Source organism: Pinus tabuliformis, chromosome 7 (genome assembly GCF_031772625.1).
Source record: "Pinus tabuliformis cultivar Carrire ecotype Pingquan chromosome 7, CPIR1, whole genome shotgun sequence".
NCBI lineage: Eukaryota > Viridiplantae > Streptophyta > Pinopsida > Pinales > Pinaceae > Pinus > Pinus tabuliformis.
The window spans coordinates 1,654,250,822-1,654,266,024 of NC_142293.1; the positions used below are offsets into that span (position 1 = coordinate 1,654,250,822).

A 15,203-nucleotide genomic window follows, 5' to 3' on the forward strand; every position below is an offset into this window, starting at 1 on the left:
AGTAGTGGAGCAAGTTTGGGTAGGTTCTTAGCCGAGGAAAGTTGAATTTTACTATCCTTTGCCCTAAGCGCATGGATCTAAGCATGTGCATGAGGTTTAAGGGCTCCAATCGCATGAAATAAGGCTTATCCATGCAGTTACAACCTATATCCAACATCTTTATGCATGCGGTTCAGAATTTAACTATATTTTCTCTGCATTCCTTGCACATCTTAGGGAAATTAAGTGTTTTGGGATGGTTCATGTTCGGAAAATTTATGAAAATGGTTGGGAAGCCTTCACCATGTTCTAGAAAATGATTAACATTGAAAATATTCCTTATGACGTGGAGTTAGTGGCTTGATCAAGTCAATGAGATGAATCCAGATCAAATGAAGCATATGAACAGAGTTTGTGGAGCTAAGTAGTTCTTGGTAATATTGAGTTGAGAACCTCAGTCCATCCATATATTTGAGGAAGCTCAATGATAGTATCATTGGTTCATTTGATGTGTTGTGTGAGTGTGAGAGTGGAGAAGAGTGCGCAATCTATGTGAGGGTTGTGTTGCATACTTTCTAAAGTCGTTTACAGTTGTAGTATCTGAAAATTGGAATATGCTTCAGCCAATATTATGGTCCACTGAGTGAGAGGACGAAGTGTGGATTGGTAGAAGGTGTTTTTGTTGTCTGCTTGTAGGAGTATTTGGATATGTTTTTCTCCTAACTGTTAGAAATTGGATAAACCAACGCTCCATGTGTGTTTCGCAACATGGACTAACCACCTCTTGTGGATCCTTATCTCTAGCGATGCAATCATTGACTAACACCTGTGGGTTTTGGTCTAATGGAAATCGTGATTCCTGATAAGTGGTATCAGAGCGTAGGTCACGAGCTCGATACACACCTGGCTCGCGTTCGGGGGGAGATTGTTGGACATTGGATAAATCAATGCTCCTCGTGTGTTTCGCGACATGGACTAATCGCCTCTCGTGGATCCTTATCTCTGGCGATGCAACCATTGACTAACAATTGTAGGTTTTGGTCTAATGGCAATCATGATTCCCAATACTAATTTTTTCTCTAGTTTATTGTTTGAGTAAAACATTCACTTGTGAGTAGTTTTACTTGTTTCGAAGAGGGTTTTAGCTTATGAGTTGATCTAATTATTTTATGCAGTGTGTTGTGAGATTGTGATGTAGTTTGTGGTGTAGTTTTGTGTTTTGATTACGTGCTTTGAAGATATGTTTTTGTGGTGTTCATGATGAGTAGTTCTCGGTTCCATTATGAAAATGTATGAAATGAGAATCACATAGAGGACTAGAGTTGGAGGACTCAGGTGAATTCAATATAATTGAGCAGTTTTCTCAATCCCATGGTAGTTGGCTAGTTCAAAAGAAACTAGGTAACTCTCATTTCTCATGGCGCCTTCCAGCAGATAGGAGTCTGTAGATTCATTTGATAGTTCAGTAGTAACTAGGCAAGTACCATTGGTTGTGGTGGTTTCCAATGGATGGTAGTCTGTAGATCTGCATGAGAAAGAGATTTGCATTTGATAGTAGCTAGTTGTAACTCTATGTAAATAATTTTCTTAACATAATGAATATTTGAGCAATGCAGTAGTAGTTGGTGGTTTTTTTCCCTGGAGAGGGTTACCCACCTGAAATATTTGTGTCATTTTTGTTGAATTCTTTCATGGTTTCATGTTTATGTTTGATGCTCTGATCTCTTTCTTTCTATTTCGGTTTATGCATGATTAAAGAATACTAACTTGGAGAAAAAATTCGAAGTGCCTTCACTATTGATTCTCCCCCCCATTAGTAATGATCTAGTTTCCAACACACTCCATATTAATTAATTATGTTGCAATTTAATAAGAGAAAATTAATTTTAGATTCATTTTTCCATTCAAAACAAATATGAAAAAGAAAAATTCCATTAAAATACTTACCTAGAATTAAAAATGGGTTATGTTAGTAGCCTATGTTAGGCCCTCCTTGATTTTCTATCCCGAATTTGTTTCAATTCCACTTCATCTTTACTCATTGTGAGATAAAAATGTAATCTGTGTAAGAAATAGACTAGCCATGAAACTTTTTTGTAATTTTACCCCATAGAAACATGCATACAACTCTTATGAACAAACACATGCTCTTAATAATACATGCATGATCTTAACATGTGCATTTTTATGCCAATGTTGAGTTGGTAGTGACTTGGGAACCTTTCTAGTGGACCATAAATTCCAAAATCAGGGAATCAGAAAGACATGCATGTTCCTAAGAACATGAACATAATTGTGTGTGGAAAAATTTTTGTTGGTGCATCTAAAGGTGACATGAAGCATAACAAAATTTGACCCCAACTTTAGATGCACCAACAAAATAGACCCAAGCTCCTATTCTATCAATATTTTTTTCTATATCAATTTACCTTGATAATTTTAAAAAGTTTACATGACTAAAGGAGCCCAAAATATTCAATCCCTAAACACCATGCTATAAATGAGAAACTTCCCTATCTTTAAATATCTTGGTATTTTTGAAAATCAAATTCCCCATACCACAATTAAAAGTAATGCTCCATACCAATTTGAAGTTTTATTCTCACGCTACCTGCTAAGTCCTTCTTAAATTATGTCCCATATCTAAACATTTCCCAATCTTATGAGACCATCAATCTCTTTCCAAACTTGTTTATTAAATGTACAAGACATGATAAGATGATAGTTAATCTCATCAATTGACTTTCCTGAACTTCACCAACCAAGATCGTGTTTATTTTTCTTTTGTGAGACATCCCATGTTAGAGCCTTCATATTGAGTAATAAACACATGAATATATGATATTTAGAGAAGAATTCAAATCTCCAAACCTTTTTCCACCACCATTTATATGGCTCCAAATCTCCCTATGAAGTGAATGCATGATCCTCCTCTCTAAATTATAACTCCTTCCTTGCAGGCCATTGTTGATACTAAATAGTAATCATATTCATATCATTTATTTTAGAAAATATAATAAAACCTCTACATTTTGTTTCTTTGAATTCATATTAAACTAGAGGTGTTCTAAGGTGCAAAAATTGTTATAAAGAACAAGAGACATTATAGTATTTAAAATTATGATGTTAAGAAAGATTCTTTAGACCTTTCCTTTCATCTTTTATTAAATTGTGTATAAGGTGTTGTTTAACCATTCTCTTTGGTGCATGGCGTAGTTCTAAACCATTTCCTATAACTATGGAAAAGTCCCCTTTTGTAGGAACAACTATGTAGTTTCCACTTTACAGTGTCAAGAGAAGATATTTACCTTTTCATAATCTCATCTATGGTTGTCACCCTAACTATATTTTATGGTAACAATTATCCTAATTAGAAATTAGAATTCTGGCTCGATCGGGTTCTTTCCTAGTTTGTGATTTTAGGGACTCTAGAATCGCATATCATCATGAAAGGAATGTATTAATGAGACAACACAATAATACTACCCTGCTAATTTGCCAAAAAATATTCAACTAGTTTGAGAAAACTAAGAGATACCAAGATGGTAGGCCCATGTGATGGTCATGTCAATGGAACATGTAACTTTTTTTGTGAAATCAAAAAAATGTTTGTTTTGATCAACATAATGACGTGAAAATTTGTTTCCATCAATGTGTGATAATTATGTTGGTTATATATTTTTTTCAATGCATGTTGTTAGGTATCCCGTGAAAAATAAGTATATTATATATTTAAGGATGGCATCAATGTATCTTTTGTCAACATATCTACAAATATCAGTTGGAAAGCCCTTAATGACAGTATGTGTATGGGTTTCATTCACATATACACACAACGAGTCTAATGCATGCTTCACACATTCAACCACTGGTTTTGCTTTCCCCCATGGCTACTTGAGAATAGGCAAACAATATGCACCCCACAACACTGCACTAAATTATTTGGATTAAGATATACATTTTTGGATCTAAATGTGTAAGGGCTTTGGTCACATATGTACACAAGGAGTATAATGCATGCTTCACACATTAAATTACTAGTTTTGAGTGCCCCATGGCTATTTGAAGGTAGACAAACAACATACACCCCACAATACTGCATTAAACGATGTTGATTAAATGTACAATGTTGGATCTAAAAAGTATATATTCCAATATATATCCAATTATCTATCCCAAATTACATTACAATTAATGCATTGTTGGTTGATACACATTATTTTCCCTTAAAAACCCAAATCCAAAATTTCTATGTATACCTCATACATTCAATCACTACTTTTAAACTCTCATAATTATACAAAGAACATAAATAATATAATTTGTATACTATAAGTATGCACATGAATGGTGCCTTAAATGATGTGTAGAAATTTTGAATAATAAACACTTGTTCACAGAGATTATCCCGATTATACACTATTGCGGAATACATGCATAATACATAACCTCCTCTACGTTGATCATCAATTTAGCAACATTAAAATCAATGAAACATCAATCGCATGCACACATTAACACAGTATGTAACCCGGGGAAAGCATACAGTTGAAAACCCCACACTATCTGTATATTATAATGATTGAGAACATGAAACAATACATAGTACAATACTCCTCACAAGTACTCAGTACTATCTCCACCTGTTACACACAAAACTAGCTTAGATCCAAACAAGTCACAAGTTCAAATCTCCTCCGCTGCTTTGCCTGCCTCCACTGCACAATCCAAAGTGAAAATCATGTGAGCACAAGCTACAATTTCCTTGGTATTGGCCCACACTACGCAATCCTCATTGGCATTACTCAATCCATGCATGTGCAAATCTCATGCACAACTATAGTCACATCTATAGTCACAATTGATAGCTATCTCAACCTCTAACACCTGTCTCCACTGAACTGTATATGCACTGAGTTAACTGATGTATTCTTTAGTTGCTTTATGAGTTAATAATTAGTGAATTAATTAATATTTAATTCACACAACTCATCACTAGTTTATTCTTTAGTTAGACTAAAATACAACTAGTTCAACCAAATCAAACTAAACAAAACTCCATCAACTCCACAATCAACTCCACCAAACTCAACCACATGAGTTCTAACTGAAGTCCTACATGGAATAACTCAACTGACTCATAAGAAAAGTGTATTTCTTTCTGACGGCTGCATGTGCCACATCTGTAGCTCAAACTGAAGTGCTCCAAGAGGATAAGATAATGTTTATAGTCCAAATATTATTATGAGCTAATAATATTCGACTATTCTATTTTTAGCCTAGCAGTCTAAAAATAAAAACCTGAAATATGTCTAAAAATAGAAGTCCATCTATTTTTAACAACATGACCAATCATCCACAAATAGCATCCTGCAACTCATAGACCATGATCCATATGTCTAAAAATAGACATAGTCTAAAAAGAGACTTTGCGCCAAAAATATCCTGCGGGCCCACTTAGTGAACGCAACTCCTTTCCACTAAGCCCCATCATCTTGTTGCATTTTCAACATGATGTGGATTAAGATACACATTTTTGGATCTAAATGTGTACGGTTTTGATCACATATGTACACAAAGGGTATAATGCATACTTCACACATTCAACTACTAGTTTTAAGTACTACTAGTTTTAAGTGCTCCTGACTATTTAAAAATAAACAAACAACCCCACATCATTGCATTAAGCATTAAATAATATTGATTAAAATATACATTGTTAGATCTAAATAATATATATTCCTACACATATCCAACGATATATCCCGACTTACAATGTATTGTTAGTTTATGCATATTAATTTCCCTTAAAAACTCAAATCAATCAACAATTACACATACATACCTTATACATTGAATCACTACGTTTAACCTCTCATAACTAAAAGATAATAATAATATAATTTATATACACAAGTATGCACATAAATGACACATTAAATGTTGTTTATATTTAATCACTCGTTGTCCCCCTAAATACTTTAAAAAGTAAATAAAATGATCAAAAGATTAATTGTTGGCACTTTTTTTTAAACTATTTATTTTAGACCTTTATTTGAATGTTACATTAAATTTAAAATTTAAAAGTAAATAAATAATATTATTGATCCCCATGTTTTTTCGAACATTTGCGCTATAGATCGACCTTACGAATACACCATAGCGATCAGATATTATCAACATCTCAATCAGATATTTTAGATGCTCAAACAATATTTCAATCCAAAATTGTCTCTGATCAATCGAAAGAACCATAAGCAATTCGGAAAATCATCTGTAAATTTTCAATCGGAATTTTAGAACAAGAATAAATATGATACAAAATGGGGTAATTGCAGAACCATATGTAGATTAACAATGGATCTTACCAATCACATATCGACTCCCATAACAGTTCTTTCACATGCAATAATCCCAAGAAGATTTTCCCCGATGTACAAAAAATATTCAGCATTCTGCCGACGAAAATCTGCCATCATAACCATTGGCTTCGATGTTAGAGACCGCAGGAAAGGAAGGGTGAAGGCCATCCATGAGCTCGCCATTGGTCAGTCTCCGCTCCTCTGCGATCGTGAGCAGCTTTTTACCGGAAGGTAGACGTTTCGTCTCGCATTCCTTCCGGAAAGGAGCGATTTCCATCCATTGCCCTTTGCCCGCTGCTACCAATTTCGGAATCGCCATTACCAAACCCTTTCTGGAGAAAACAATCTCGAAATCAGAAACACCAACCTTGCCCAAACCCTAATGACGACTCTGCAAACGGCAAAACAAGGCGACTTAAAGCTACTTTTAATAGCAGAAACCTACTTGCAGAGCACGCAAATCAGAGAATTATGAGATAATCTCGAGTTGTGATTTTCACGATGCTCACTGTGCCCCGTGATGCGTTGTGCAATGAATTTAAAGAGTTGGCAACTACCTTTCGTTCAATTCATCAACAGAAAAGAAAGCGAGAGAAACGTTTATGCGTGTTCGTTGGCCGAACCTTCCAGCGTTGACGGAAGAGGCAGCGAGAGAAACGTTTATTGTGAGGAATCCCATGTTATGGCCTTCATATTAAGTAATAAACACATGAATATATGACATTTGAAGAAGAATTCAAACCTCCAAACCTTTTTTCACCAACATTTCTATAGCTCCAAATCTTTCTATAAAGTAAATGCATTGTAACTTTTTTTTTTTTATCCCGGGAAGGATTCAATGACACAACCAAAGTATCATTTTCATCTTTTAATTTTTTTTTTTTTTTATTTTATCCCGGGAAGGATTCAATGATACAACCAAAGTATCATTTTCATCTTTTAAATTAACATTAAAGGATACTGGATCTAAGCTTTTCAAGGTAATGATACCAAAATACATTATCCTCCTCTCTAAATTCTAACTCTTTCCCTGCAAAATACATGATCTTCCTCTGTAAATTCGAACTCCTCCTTTACAAGCCATTGTTGATACTAAATAGTGGTCATATTCGTATCAACTATTTGAAAAAAGATAATAAAACCTCTAGATGTTAACTAGAATCTCATGTGGAAATTTATAGATAATAAAACCTATAGATTTAGTTTTTTGACTTTATATTAAAGTAGGTTATTTAAGGTGTTAGCAATACTGAAATTTGTTCTAAAGAACTAGAGACATTATAGCATTTGAAATTATGATGTTAACAAATATTTTTTAGATCTTTCCTTTTATGCTTTATGACATTGTGTATAAGGTGTTGTTTAACCATTTTCTTTGGCGCATGGCCTAGTTCTAAACCATTTTTTAAAACTGTGAATTTTTTTCCCCTTTTTCTAAGAACAACTATGTACTTTACACTTTACAGTGTCAAGAGAAAATATTTACCTTTTTATAATCTCACTTATGGTTGTCACCTTAATTATAATTTATGGTAAAAATTATCCTAAGTAGAGATTAGAATTCTTGTTTAATCAAGTTCCTTGCTAGTTTGTGATTTTAAAAACTCAAATCATCATGAAAGGCACTCATTTATGAGAAAAAAAAATGCAACAATACTAAAACTAAGAGATACCAAGATGGCACAGCCATGTGATGGTCATGTCAATGGAGTATGTAACTTTCATTGTCAAATCATAAATGTTTGTTGTGACCAACATAATGATATGAAAATTTGTTGCCATCAATGTGTCATAATTATGTCGGTTATAGAGTTTTTCAATGCATGTTGCTATGTGTCCCATGGAAAATAAATATATCATATATTTAAGGATGACATTGATGTATTTTTTGTCAACATCGCTACAAATACCATTTCGAAAGCCCTTAAAGAAATTATGTGTAGGGGTTCGGTCACATATGCAGACAACAAGTATAATGCACGCTTCACACATTCAACCACTAGTTTTGAGTGTCCCCATGGCTATTTGAAAATAGACAAACAATATGCACCCCACAACATTACATTAAATGATGTGGATTGAGATATAGATTTTTGAATCTAAATGTGTAAGGATTTTGATCACATATGTACACAAAGAATATAATGCATGCTTCACACATTCAATTACTAGTTTTGAGTGCTTCACGGCTTTTTGAAAATAAACAAAAATACACCCCAAAATAATGCATTAAATAATGTTAATTAAAATATACATTCATCTAAATAATATATATTCTAATATATATCCCATAATATATCCCAAATTACATAACATTTAATGTATTATTGATGGACGCATATTATTTTTCCTTAAAAACCCAAATCCAAAATTGTTATACATATTTAGTACATTCCATCACTACTTTTTAACTCTCATGAGAAAAAAGTAAATAATATAATTTATATATACTTCGTACATTCAATCACTACTTTTCAACTCTCATAACTGTAAGAAAAAGGCAAATAATATAATTTATATACATAGATATACACATGAATGATGCTTTATATGTTGTTTATATTTAATCGGTCATTTGAGTAACCCATAAATACTTTAAAAATAAATAAAATCCTCAAAAGAATAATTCTTCGCACTTTTTTTAACGATGCATTTTAGATATTTATTTCAATGTTACATTAAATTTAAAATTTAAAACTAATTAAATAATATTATTTATCACCATGTTTTCCGAACATTTGCGCTATATAAGGACCTTACGAATACATAACTCGTCATTCCTCACCATACTCTTTGAAATAAAAAAAAAAAAGTAAAAAAATATATAACTGCTGATCATCCTCTTTGAAATAAAAAAGGCATTTTACGTGGTCATTTGAAAGTGGAGCGTTCGAAAATGTCTTTTTACAAACAGAATAAATATGATACAAAATTTGGATAATTTCAGAACCATGTGTATTTTAACAATGGGTCGTACAAATCACGTATCGATTCCCATAACAACGCTTTCACATGCAATAACCCCAAAACGATCTCCCACGGTGTACAAAAAAATATTCAGCATTCTGCTGCCGAAAATCTTCAATCATCACCATTGGCTTCGATGTTAGAGACCGCAGGAAGAGAAGGGTGAAGGCCATCCATGAGCTCGCCATTGCTCAGTCTCCGCTCCTCTGCGATCGTGAGCAGTTTTTCACCTGAAGGCCGCGGTTTCACCACGCATTCCTTCCGGAAAGGAGCGATTTCCATCCACTGCCCTTTGCCCGCTGCTACCATTTTCAGAATCGCCATTACCAAACCCTTCCTGGAGAAAACAATCTCGAAATCAGAAACACCAACCTTCGCCAAACCCTACAGACAACTTCTTTGCAAACTGTAAAACAAGGCGACTTAAAGCTAGTTTTAATAGCAGAAACGTAATTGTAGGGCACGCAATTCAGAAAATTATGAGGTAATCTCTTGAGTACTGTCGCCCGTGATGCGTTGTTCAATGAATTTAAAGAGTTGGCAACTACCTTTCACTCAATTCACGAACAGACAAGAAAGTGAAAGACACGTTTCTTGCGCGCGCGTTCGTTGGCCGAACCTTCTTGCGTTGACGGCAGAGCCTCTCTCGAAGATTTCCAACGATCGCAATGATGCACCTATAACATCGATTGAAAATCTCTGCTGTACTCACCAATAAAATCCGATTTCATATCTCTAACTTTGAAAATAAGATAAATTTAACCAGCCGTGCTGCTATGGGTTAATAACTTTATTTCAAATTGAAATGTGCACGATTTTGATTTGCATCTGAGCTTTACATAAAATCTCCAATTACATCATTGCATTTATTTTTATTTTCCTGCTTTAAAAATGACCTCTTCCATAAGTTGGCATATGACAACCATATTATTTCTTAACATTAATAACGTGGCAGCGATAGGTGTTAGGCAGTGTCACACTTAGAAATGTAATCATTAAATAACGTCCAGAATAACTTCCTAAAGTCCATTCAGATATAAGTAGATAGATACATTTGTATCGTCTTTCATTTATCGTGTGGACCTAAAATTCTAATATATATAATTAAAAACAAAATAAAATAACTGGAGTGATATACCCCGTGATTGTATAAATGCTTAGTGCATTTAAGGAATAAAAACAAAATAAACCATTACATGTCACCGTGCCATGCTTTCACCTTGCCTTTAACTATGATCTTAGTTATCAATGTTGAGTTGCATTGAAAACACATTTTTATTTCTGATATCATTTCAAATTTTCAAATTCAGGAAGGAAGAAAAAAAAAAAAAAATCTATTTGATTTCGCCTTGTCCTTAATTATCAGGTGATAGATTTTAGTTATCCATGTTTAATTTTATTAAACACATTTTCTATATTTAATGTCATCTCAAATTCACAAAAGGTTTATTTTATTAAGGATTTTGTTTCAATCTTTGTAGTCGGTAGTACATTTTCTATTTTGATGTTTTTTTTTTTTTAACAAGTTTCTTTTAGCGGGGTGTTCGCATAGTTGGAGTGTGACATCGTTGATTCCACTTCGTTAATTTAACATTTCTTTATGCATAGGCTTTTATATTGTGAATGTACAATTTTTTTCTAATTTTGTGAATGTACAAATTTTTTCTGATTTTGATTAGTTAGCTATTATGTTTATCTTTCGATGTCTTGTTAATTGACATTTGGAGTGACATGGTTTATTTCACTTCGTTGATTTAACATTCTTTTATACATAGGTTTCTATATTGTGAATGCACAATTTTTCTCTAATTTTGTGGATGCACAAATTTTTTCTAATTTTGATTAGTTAGCTATTATGTTTATCTTTCCATGTCTGTCTTGCTAATTGACATTTAATTTTATTTTGAAGTTTAATTGATTTATTGTTTTTTTTCTTTTTTTTCTAATTATTAATAAATTCTTAATAATTACTGATTCCACTAGTTTTCATCCCACTCAATTATTGGATATTTTAGTAAATTTGGGTCTCTATGTCTAATTTTGACTCACTTGTCAACTCATCATAGTCTCCTAGACAAATTTTGACTCCCTTGTCTAATAAGGAAAGTATTTTTTAGTTAATTAAATGCACAATCACACTTAATTTGATTTTTTTCTTCCTCTTGGAGAGTTTGTATATTGTATTGTGGGTTTGTATATTGTATTCATGCTTAGCAATAATATATACCATCATAGATTTATTTTAACTTTGGATCTACCAAGCATCCAAAGGAATCATATTTCTCAATAAGTGCAAAATTTGATGAAAAGTTTCTACCTTAAGAGATTTTAAATCCAAAACTAAGATGAGTCTATGCTATCTCTTAATAATACTATCAATATTTATATAAATTTCACATCTTGATATAGAAATATTTTTCTTTTGTATTTTATTAATTTTTTGATAATAAAAATCTTTAGTATGTATAATAAATATAATTACATGTTTTATATATATTTTTATACCCCTATGGGAGGTCATATTATTTTTATTTTACTCAAAAACAATTGGATTTCAATTATTTTTGAAATTTTTAAATAAATTTTATAAAGTCTATTAAAGTTTTACAAAAATAAATATTAAACTTAATATTTTGAAAATTAAAAATAGATTTTGAAATTTTTTAATTTTAAATTTCTATTTTTTTATTGTCATATAGCTGAAGTGACTAATTTTATGGGGTTATAAATAGTATTTGTGAAAAAATAAAATAAAATCAAAAATCAAATATCAAAAAATAAATTAAATATCAAAAAGTCAAAATTTTATGGGCTTATAAATCGTATTTGTGAAAAAAAAAAATCAAAAATCAAAAATAAATTATATACATCCAAGTGTCATAGTACACATATCAATGTCAATATATTTATGACCAAATTTTAATCAAATATATGTGAATATTTGATTTGATATGTTATCATTAAAATATTTTAAAATCAAAATGTTATTAACAATTTTTATTGATTTAAACATTAAAATATAATAAATATTTTATAATCAAAATGTTATTAGCCACTTTTATTGATTTAAATATTAAAATATAATGAAAGTCCGCTCAAATTCTAAGCAAACTACAGGGAAAGAGCTCATGAAGTTGTAAGAAAACATAAAATACAGCCAAGGAGCATATGGCAGTGTCAGTGTCCTTTTCTTTAGAAGATAAACATTCTGTAATCATGATGTCACTCTTTGACATTAACTTATTACATAATAACGTAATTTATTGCATGATTATATGGTTCTACCAAAGTGGAATTTCCAGTGTCTATGAAACTTCGATTTATTATCAATTTTGTAAAACAACAAATATCATTCCATCAATTAGAAAACAATATCATTCGATCAATTATCGAGTTTTCTAGCATGGCTTTCTTTCCAACATCAAAAAGTGTTGAAGAATCACCCATAGTAACTCGTAAGTACTACAAACTCATACAAACACTATTGAATTCTATTGAATTTATAGTGAAGATTATCGAGTTTTCTAGAATGGATTTCTTTCCAAAGTTAAAAAGGCTAAAACTGAAGTGTTGAAGTGTCAAAAAGGCTATTCTCACGCTACCTGCTAAGGCCTTCCTAAATTATGTCCCATATCTAAACATTTCCCAATCCTATGAGACCATCAATGTCTTTCCAAACTTGTTTATTAAATGTACAAGACATGATAAGATGATAGTTAATCTCATCATTTGACTTGCCTAAACTACACCAACCAAGATCGTGTTTATTTTTCTTTTGTGAGGCATCCCATGTTAGAGCCTTCATATTGAGTAATAAACACATGAATATATGATATTTAGAGAAGAATTCAAACCTCCAAACCTTTTTCCACCACCATTTATATGGCTCCAAATCCCCCTATGAAGCGAATGCATTGTAACCATACTTTATCCCTTGAAAGATTCAATGGCAAAACCAAAGTATCTTGTTCATCCTTTAAATCAACAATATTGGATCTAAGCTTGTCAATATAATGATACCAAAAGGCATGATCCTCCTCTCTAAATTATAACTTCTTCCTTGCAGGCCATTGTTGATACTAAATAGTAGTCATATTCATATCATTTATTTTAGAAAATATAAGAAAACCTCTACATTTTGTTTCTTTGACTTCATATTAAACTAGAGGTGTTCTAAGGTTCAAAAATTGTTATAAAGAACAAGAGACATTATAGTATTTAAAATTATGATGTTAAGAAAGATTCTTTAGACCTTTCCTTTCATAATTTATGAAATTGTGTATAAGGTTTTGTTTAACCATTCTCTTTGGTGCGTGGCGTAGTTCTAAACCATTTCCTGTAACTATGGAAAATTCCCCTTTTGTAGGAACAACTATGTAGTTTCCATTTTAGAGTGTCAAGATAAGAAATTTACCTTTTAATAATCTCATCGATGGTTGTCACCCTAACTATATTTTATGGTAATAATTATCCTAATTAGAAATTAGAATTCTGGCTCGATCAGGTTCTTTCCTAGTTTGTGATTTTAGGGACTCTAGAATCGCATATCATCATGAAAGGAATGTATTAATGAGACAACACAATAATACTACCCTGCTAATTTGCTAGAAAATATTCAACTAGTTTGAGAAAACTAAGAGATACCAAGATGGTAGGGCCATGTGATGGTCATGTCAACGGAACATGTAACTTTTTTTGTGAAATCAAAAAAAAAATGTTTGTTTTGATCAACATAATGACACGAAAATTTGTTTCCATCAATGTGTGATAATTATGTCAGTTATAGATTTTTTTCAATGCATGTTGTTAGGTATTCCATGGAAAATAAGTATATTATATATTTAAGGATGGCATCGATGTATCTTTTGTCAACATATCTACAAATATCAATTGGAAAGCCCTTAAAGAGAGTATGTGTATGGGCTTCGTTCACATATACACACAACGAGTCTAATGCACGCTTCACACATTCAACCACTAGTTTTGATTTCCCCCTTGGCTACTTGAGAATACGCAAACAATATGCACCCCACAACACTGCACTAAATTATCTGGATTAAGATATACATTTTTGGATCTAAATGTGTAAGGGCTTTGGTCACATATGTACACAAGGAGTATAATGCATGCTTCACACATTAAATTACTAATTTTGAGTGCCCCATGGCTATTTGAAGGTAGACAAACAACATACAACCCCACAATACTGCATTAAATGATGTTCATTAAATGTACAATGTTGGATCTAAATAGTATATATTCCGATATATATCCAATTATCTATCCCAACTTACATTACAATTAATGCATTGTTGGTTGATACACATTATTTTCCCTTAAAAACCCAAATCCACAATTGCTATGCATACCTCATACATTCAATCGCTACTTTTAAACTCTCATAATAATACAAAGAACGTAAATAATATAATTTATATACATAAGTATGCATATAAATGGTGCCTTAAATGATGTGGATTAAGATACACATTATTGGATCTAAATGTGTAAGGGTTTTGGTCACATATGTACACAAGGAGTATAATGCATACTTCAAACATTCAACTACTAATTTTGAATGCCCCATAACTATTTAAAAATAAACAAACAACCCCACAACATTGCATTAAACAATGTTGATTAAAATATACATGGTTGAATCTAAATAATATTATTCCTATAAATATCCAACAATGTATCTCGACTTACCTACCACTTGACGTATTGTTAGTTGATGCATATTAATTTCCCTTAAAAACTCAAATCAATCAACGATTACAAATACATACCTTATACATTCAATCACTACGTTTAGCCTCTCATAACTAAAAATAATAATAATAATAATAATATAATTTATATACACAAGTATGCACATAAATGACAGCTTAAATG

General features: G+C 31.8%; 1 protein-coding gene and 1 pseudogene across 1 annotated transcript; both read right to left on the bottom strand.

Moving 5' to 3' along the window:
- Positions 1 to 6,221: 6,221 nt before the first annotated feature.
- Positions 6,222 to 6,833, bottom strand: LOC149254797 (uncharacterized). The gene has a single exon (XM_089457114.1). It carries the CDS (start codon positions 6,658 to 6,660, stop codon positions 6,427 to 6,429), a length of 234 nt encoding a protein of 77 aa, XP_089313240.1. The 5' UTR covers positions 6,661 to 6,833; the 3' UTR covers positions 6,222 to 6,426.
- Positions 6,834 to 9,230: 2,397 nt separating this feature from the next.
- On the bottom strand, positions 9,231 to 9,824 carry LOC149254798 (uncharacterized; annotated as a pseudogene).
- Positions 9,825 to 15,203: the final 5,379 nt, after the last annotated feature.

Coding starts and splice junctions, on each gene's coding strand:
- LOC149254797 (XM_089457114.1), bottom strand. CDS start 6,660: ATGGCGATTCCGAAATTGGTAGCAGCGGGCAAAGGGCAATGGATGGAA.